The sequence below is a fragment of the Belonocnema kinseyi genome, chromosome 6, assembly GCF_010883055.1.
Source record: "Belonocnema kinseyi isolate 2016_QV_RU_SX_M_011 chromosome 6, B_treatae_v1, whole genome shotgun sequence".
NCBI lineage: Eukaryota > Metazoa > Arthropoda > Insecta > Hymenoptera > Cynipidae > Belonocnema > Belonocnema kinseyi.
In genome coordinates, this window is record NC_046662.1 from 20723195 (window position 1) to 20732015 (window position 8821).

The 8821-nt window shown below is 24.4% G+C and overlaps 1 protein-coding gene across 1 annotated transcript in view; it reads left to right on the plus strand.

The window, feature by feature from the left end:
* The window catches only part of LOC117174070 (protein mini spindles), a 44849-nt gene extending 36662 nt beyond the window's left edge, over positions 1–8187 (plus strand). Inside the window, exons 17-19 of the mRNA XM_033362733.1 lie at positions 2166–2315; positions 2397–2571; positions 7781–8187. Of these exons, the coding sequence (XP_033218624.1) occupies positions 2166–2315; positions 2397–2571; positions 7781–7908 (453 nt within the window). The 3' untranslated portion in view covers positions 7909–8187. The remainder of the gene's footprint in view (positions 1–2165; positions 2316–2396; positions 2572–7780) is intronic.
* Positions 8188–8821: the final 634 nt, after the last annotated feature.

Consider the following 8821-nt stretch of genomic DNA (forward strand, 5'->3'; position numbering starts at 1 on the left):
TGTTTATATTATATTTTATATTTATATTTATTTATAACTGTATTTTTTTATTTGTACTATTTTGTATAGTGAAAAAATTTGCTCAATAAAGTTAATCACTCAATTCTTATTATGAAAAGTTATTTTTAGGTGTTATGTGTGTATTTTTAAAGGGAACAGAAAGTAGTGAAAAAGTACAGTAGCATTTTTTCAGATTATAAAGCATAATATATAACGTTCAAGTTGCACACAATTTATAAGTAATAATTTACCCAAAATTAATTTCATTGAACTCAGTAAACACATTAGCCAACCAGGAAGGATAATTTGGCGCAGGAACACTTTTTGTGAAACAATAATAATTAACTACCTTAATAGACGTAAATTCAATAATAATTATATGTATAGGGTAGATAGGATATTGATTTACGTGCTCTATATTATTTTACTACAGTTTTCAACATATTTAACTTTTAACAGAGCTTTTTATAACATGTGCGCCACATTACCCGCCGCTCCCCTAATTCCAACTGGAAATGTAACGATTCAATTTTTGGTTAAAACTTAATCTTTTTTAGTTGAATATTTATTGTGTTGAAAATGCATATTTTTTGTTTGTAAATTAATCTTCATTGTTAAAAATTCATGATTTTGATTAAAAATACAACTATTTAGTGAAAAATTAATCTACTTTGTAGGAAATTCAATAATTTTGTTAGTAATTTTTTTTTAATTCAAGGAGAATATATTTAATTTATTATAAATTTATCTTTTTAGGGGAAAATTTTACTGTTTTCTTGAGAATTAGTTGTTTTTTTTTTGTTAGAATTTTTTGTTTTTTAATTTAAAATTGTTAAAAAATCATTTTATTTTAGATTATTTTTTGGTTTAAAATTTGTGTATTTTTTGGAAACTCAACTATTTGTTTGAAAAAATCATTCATTTTGGTAGAATATTAATCTTCTTGCTAGGAAAATCATCTTTTGGGTTGAATATTGAACTATTTTGTTGAAAATTCTAACTATTCTGTTTAATTTTTTTAAATGAAAATTTTACGATTCTATGATTGATTTTAAATTTATACTCTTTAGGTAAAATTTCATCTTTTTAGTTGAAAAATCTTTTATTTTGGTAGAAAAATAAATTGTATTTCCTGGAAATTTAACTATTCCATTTATTATTTCTAATTTTATCTTTTTTAGTTTAAAAATCAACTATTTGATAAAAAATTAATCTATTTTTTGCTTGAAAATTAAAGTACTTGATTGAAACATGAACTATTTTGTGAAAAATTGATCTCTTTGGTTGAAAGTTTAACTATTTGTTGGAATTTTTTTATTTTTATTTATTTAATTTTTTTCATTTGAAGTTTTAACTATTCTACTATCTACTTTGGAAGGGAATTCAAAAATTTTATCCTTTGTTTTAAAAAATCAAATTTTTTGATAGAAACTTTAACTATATAGGTGAAAATTCAATAATCGGTTGGAAATTCTTATTTTTCGGTAGAAAATAAATCTTCTTGGTTAAAAATTAATCTACTTTGTTGAAAGTAATACAATTTGGTTAAAAAGTATCCTTTTTCGTTGAAAAGTCAACTATATAATTTGAAGATTCGTATTTAACATTAAAAATATTTTTGTTGAAAATGTCAATTATTCAACAAGTTGGCTGAAAAGTCATTTTTTGGATGAAGATTCATTTTGTTTAACAATTAATCTTTGACATTTCTTAAAACTAAATTTAACTATTCCAGTTGATGATTCATCATTAGTTAAAATTTCAAATGTATAGTGTGAGATTAATCTTTTTTAATGAAAAATTTAACTGAATGTTTGATAATTGATCTTTTTTAGTTGAAAATTCATGTGTTTTGTTAAGAATTCGTCTTCTTCGGTTTAGAATTAATCTTGTTGGGTGAAAGTTCAATACATATATAGTTTAAAGTTCATCTCTTTTGTTGAAAATTCAATAGTTTTGTGAAAAACTAATCATTTTTAGTTAAACATTCGCGTGAGTCTAGTTTAGGCAGATTAATCTTTGTTAATCTAGAGTATTTCTGTATATGGAGGTAATCTAGGTAATCAAATTCCACTGGACAGCATTTGAAGAAGTTTTTTTCCCCTCGGTTTCAATTAATTAAATGATTATTGAAAAAACAATATTTAATTACAATCTCTTTACAGACACTCAAACCGGATGATGTAAACGCAGCATCAAGAAATAATTTAAAGTCAAGCAACCAATTGAAATCTCAAAAGCATCTTTGTAAATACACGCATCAGAAACTTTCCGAAATTTTCAAGAAAATAGGATGCAAGACCCAGACTCAGGAGGTGAGATCCTGATTTGAAAGACTTAAAAAGCTCAAATCGGTTTTTACAACAAAAAAAAAACTAATCTTTTTTATTGTCCAGGGCTTGCAACAGTTATACGACTTTAAGCAACAGCATCCAGAAGCTGATGTACAGCCTTTTCTGGAGAAATCGCATCAATTCTTTCAAGATTTCATTGAGCAGGGACTCAAGAATATAGACCAGGCTAGAAAGAGTCAGACTCACGTGTCTCAGATTAATAAGCACTATATTGCAGGTAATGTTTTCTTTAAAATGTAAAATGATAAGTTGCAAGTCTTCTATTCTAACAGGGTGGCCGCGAGACCGGGAAATTACTGTGAATTTATTTTTTGACCGGGAGTTTTTAAAATTTTTAGAAAAAAATTCCTCCAACTTAGATTTCAACCGTTTTTTAAATAATTAGTTAATTTGTGATCTTTTTTAATTATAATAGCATTCTGTTTAGAATGCGTATTTGAATTAAAAGAATTTCAAAATACGGTTTTAAAAACTTAAGCAATTAAAAATTAGAACCGTTTAAAATCGAAGATTTTTAATAACAAACCTTTTTAGTTGATCAACTGTGAATATGAATTAAATTATGATTTTTAAATTTGAATCCCACTCTACAATATAAAAATAAATAATAATTGATTGTAAAAAACGATTCGGCATCAGTTCAAAGTTTTTGAACTTTTAGATTTTTACGTTAAAAATTAAACTGTTTCAATTGGAAAATCTGAAGCAAATGTAAAGGCCCTATTGAAACTTTATAAACTATTTTTAAACCACGTACTTTAAAAATTTTCAATTAAAAAAATAACAGTTACTTAATATTTAGTAATATCTGACTATACATTTGAAATAAGTAATTATAATTAAAATATTAAAAACGGAACAAAAAAACTAAAATTTGAAAATTACAATTTTAATTGTTCTATTTAAAAAAATTTAATTTGTAAGTGAACTTCTTCAATTTTGATGTATAAATAACAATTGAAACATCTATTATTCTTAGAAAAAATCGATTGAGTTGAAGAAATATTTAGAAGTTTAAAAAAATTCAAAATTAATTAAAAATTTGAAATGATTTCAAAGAATTTAAACGAAGTGTTTACGTATACCGATTAAGCCCGGCTATTCTTACCAAAATTTCGGTTCAAATATTCCATGGCCTAATTTGAAACCAAATATAGATTTTGGCAGATTTCGAACATGAAATTTAGAAGTTTTTTAATTATCACATTTTTTAAGATAGCTAGAAAAATTTTAAATCATTTTGTTTAATTATTTGAAATTCGAATAATTTTAAAAGATATTTAGAAGTTGTGAAAAACTTTTAATATTTTTTAATTTAAAAAAATTCGAAACAACATGTAGATGTTTCAAGATCTTGAAATAGAATTTTGAAGCATTTTAAGGATTTTTAAACTATTTAAAATAAAAATAATTTAACATAATTTAAACAGAGATTTTTCAATCTTTTACAAATTTATAGCTGGAATAAGAATTTATTCAGAATAATAACCGGGAATTTCAAATCTTTACAAATTCCGAGCTAGCACTGAAAATTTTAACCGCTTCTGAATTGAAACTGGTATTTATCCGAAAGAATTATAATTCTTCTTGGAACAGGGAATGTTAAAATTTTAATAAATTCCGAGCTGAAATAGGGAATTTTTTATTAGAATGAATTATAATTCTAAATTGAAACGGGACATTTGTGAGAACAAATAAAATTATGAATTGGAACAGGGAATTTTACAAAAATTCGAATTATTTTTGAGAACGGAAAATTTTCAATTTTAAACCAATTCTGAATTGGAACTGGAATTTATCCAGGATTCAATGGAAAATTGAATTTTTCCAAAAAAATTATTGTTCAGTGTTAAAACGAGGTATTTAAAAAAATAATAAATTATGAATTGGAACAGGGACTTATATCCAAAAAGTTCTGTTCTTACAACTAGTTGAAATAGAAAATTTTCGTAAAGAATGAAAATTCTGGATTTAAACAGGAAATTTTTTGAAAAGAATTAAAATTCTGCATTTAAATAGAGAATTTTCAATTTTTAACCAATTCTGAGCTGGAATTAGAATTTAAAATTGCTTAAAATAGTATAATTTTGAATATTTTTGTATTCAGTGATTGATTCTTCAATTTAGAGCATTTAAAATTATAACGTGGATTTATATTTTTGGAACTGAATCTTTGAATTCTTCAATTAGTAAAAGTTAAAAATGTGTAATTTGGCAGTTTAACTACATTTAATTTAAAATTGTGCAGTTGAAAAGTGTTAGTAGCTTACATATTATACGTGCAAATTATTGAGCGTTTGAATACAAAATTGTTGAGTGCAACCAATTTTAAACTTCAATTTTTAAAGTTTAAAATTCAAGAGAAATGAAGAAATCTTGTTACTAACAAGTTTTTTTTTTATTCATCAAGATATAATTTATATTTTGTTCATTGAAGAATTAATAAAGAAACTTCAGGGCCTGTTTTGTGGACTTTAATAATCATTTTATAGATTGTAATTCACATTATACTTATAATCATTCTAAAGATTTCAAAATGTTTCAACATATTTCAAAGCTTTTATAATATTTAAAAGGATTTTGAAAATTTGAAAAAGATTTCACGGATTTCAAGGATTTGAAAAGGATCTGTAGAAAGGAATTCAAAGATTTTAAAACTTTTAAAAGATTTTTGATATTTTAAAAAGGGTACAGTACACGAGATGTCAAAGATATCAAAACGTTTCACAAAGATTTAAATTATTTAAATGATTTAAAACGAATACAAAAAATTACAGAAAGATTTGAAAGAATCTATAAGGATTTCAAAATATTTCAAGAATTTCAAAAAAGGTACAAGTACACCAGATTTCAAAGATTTTAGACAATTTCAAAAGGTTTCAATAAATTCGAGAAGATTTCAAAAGATGTCAATGATTTCAAAAGAAAAGAAAATATTTTACAAAAAAACATTAAAGAAAAATTTCACAAAGATTTCATCAGAATTTAAAAATATTTCGAAACATTTCACAACAATTTTGAATATTTTAAGGATTTTAAATATTTTAGTAAAGTTTTAAAAGATTAAAAAATGTTCCACAAAGATTTCAAATATTTTAATGATTTCAAATGCATACAAAAGATTTTACAAATATTTCATACAAATTTCATAAACATTTCAAAAGGTCGCAGTACAATAGATTTTAAAGATTTAAAAAAATTTCAAAGATTTAAAGGTTTTTAAGTTTGTTTATAAGATTTCAAAAGATTTCACAAATATTTCAACGATTTCATCAAAACTTCGTAGATGTCAAAAGAATACAAAAATTTCAAAGATTTCAAAAATGTAACAGTATACAAAATTTCAAAGATGTTAAAACATTTCAAATTTTTAGAATATTTCAGAAAATTTTCGAATTTTCCAATCATTTGAAATAAATATAAAAGATGTAGGAAATATTTCACAAATATTTCAAAGATATATAAGGATTTCAAAAAATTTCAAAAGGTTTCAGAAAATTTCAAAGGTTTTAAACAATTTCAAAAGATTTCAATATATTTGAGAAGATTTCACTGATTCCAAACGAACACAAATTATTTTACAAACAAACATTAAAGAAAGATTGCATGAAGATTTAAAACTATTTTGAAACATTTCTCAAAGATTTTACAGTTTTTACTAAAGTTTTAAAAGATTTGTTAGGCACTATATAACAGATTATAAAATATTCCACAAAGATTTCAAATATTTTAACGATTTCAAATGAATACAAAATATTTTACAAAGATTTCATATCAATTTCATAAACATTTTAAAAAGCTCGCATTACACCAGGTATTAAAAATTTCAAAAACTTTCAAAGATTTATAGGATTTCAAATTTCTTTAGAAGATTTCACAAATATTTCAACGACTTCGCCAAAGGTTTATAGAGATGTTTAAAGAATGCAAGAATTTAAAAGATTTCAAAAAGAAAACAGTATAAAAGATTTCAAAGATTTTGAAACATGTCAAACATTTAAAATAATTTCCAAATTTTTAGAATATTTTAAAAGATTTTACAAAAATATTTCAAATAATTCAATAATTTATAACGAATACAAAAGTTTTCAGAAAGATTTCAAGAATTTTCAAGATTTCAAAAAGGGTTTAGTGTGCCAAAATACATTTCAAATATTCCAGTGATTTCAAATAAATACAAAGATATAGAAAATATTTCACAACATTTCAAAAAGATTTCGAGTATTTCAGTGACTTTAAATAACTGTATAAAAGATGTAGGAAGGATTTCACAAGTATTTCAAAAAATTGATAAAGATTTCAAAATATTTCACAAACACTAACGAAAGATTGCACAAAGATTTCAAAGTTTTCATGAAGATTTTAAACTATTTTAAAACATTTCATAAAGATTTTAAAGATTTTAAGGATTTCAAAGATTTTAGGAAAGTTTTTAAAGATTTCAAAATATTCCACAAAGATTTCAAATATTTTCATGATTTCAGATTAATACAAAAGATTTTACAAAGATCTCAAAGATTCCATACAAATTTCATAAAGATTTCAAAAGAATACCAGATTCAACAGATTATAAACGATTTAAATTGGTCTGAATATTTCAAAAAAGTTTCACAAATACTTCAACGGTTTCATCAAAACTTCATAAAGATGTCAAAAGAATACAAGAATTTCAAGGGACAGTATACAAGATTTCAAAGATTTTAAAACATTTTAAATAATAAAGATTTCACAAATATTTTAAAGAATCCATAAGAATTTCAAAAGATTTCAAGAATTTCAAAAAGGATACACTACGCCGAAATATAAAACACTGAAAGCTTTTAAACGAGTTCACATTTTTTTGTAGAAAATATCAAGATTTCAAAAAGATTTCGAATGTTACAATCATTTTAAATAAATACAAAGGAGGTAGAAAACATTTCACAAGTATTTAAAAGAATTTATAAGGATTTCAACAGATTGCAAAACATTTCAAATGTTTTATACAATTTCAAAAGGTTTCAATATATGTGAGAAAATTGCAAACAATGTTAATCATTTCAAAAACAACAATAAACAAAGATTAAAGAAAGATTTCACAAATATTTCAGAAAAATGACAAAGAATTCAAAGATTTTTAGAAAGATTTTTTAATAGTACCAAAGATTTCACAATGACGATTTATATTCGAAAAAAAATTAAAATTTGGTTTATATATTATTCTGATTTCTTTAGAAATTGTTGGCCAATAAAAAAATAAAATTTTTCATCTTTCACATGTATAACTAATGGTTATTTGATGTAAAAAAAAGGAGACCTGGAAAAACTTGATTTCTTGACCAGGAAAGCTTGAAAAAGACCTTGATTTTTGTTCCTAGGAATCCCTAGATACCCCGCAATTAAATACCTCTTTAAATTCTAATTTACTGGACTCTATTGTTTTGCAGAAGCCCCAGAAGTCGCTGATACAATTCCAGAACCTAGGGGACTTATTGACCCGCTGGACAGACTTCAGAAGTTGCGAAATCTGGAAGCGCAGTGTCGAAAGGGCGCTTCGCATCCATCAAACGACTAGTGATTAAGGCACTCTCATACCCTTAACTATCACTATAAGTGAGTGTTAGCGTGATTAAATTAAGTTTTGCCCCCCGGTAATTATGATTACATGTAGATAAGACCTTTGACAAATTAAGCATATTGATAACTTCGATAATAAAGTTAAAAAAAAGATTAAGTTCGAGCCATTGTTAGAACAGTTAGTCGCCTCAGACAAGGATTATCGCTAGGTAATTTAAATTAAATTTTTTTACTCTTGTTTCGTCCAGTATAATAAACTTTGTTTCTTTATCTACAACTCTCATTTTCTAATTAATTAATTTTAAATTAATTAATTCGCTAATCCTTTCCACACTGTTGACACTATTTGAGCGATGACACTATTTTTTCACAATTGTCTGCTAATGCCATGATTTATTTCGTTTTGCTTGAAAAATATTTTGGAACTTCTTCGCTAATTGGCTAAAATAATATGTCCGCCATCTCAATCATTAATAACATGCCGCTAATTGTCTCAGTGGCCGATTAGGGGCCGTATATAAATTATGTAAATTTTTTTCTATGAAATTTTAAACCACATACTATGTTAATCAATAAAAAATAGTTGAATCCTCGACCAAAGTATTTTTAACCAAACGGTTGAATTATTAATCCAAAATATGAGTTTTCTACAAAGCAGTTGGCTTTTCAAACAAAAAGTAAAATTTTCTACCAGGAAGATGAATTTTCAAGAAAGAAAATTAATTTTCTAGCAAAAAAACGTGAGTTTATAATTCTGAGTTGAAGCAGAGAATTTTCCAATTTTAACCGCTTCTGAATTGAAACTGGTATCTATCCGAAAGAATTATAATTCTTCTTGGAACAGGGAATGTTAAAATTTTAATAAATTCCGAGCTGAAATAGGGAATTTTTTATTAGAATGAATTATAATT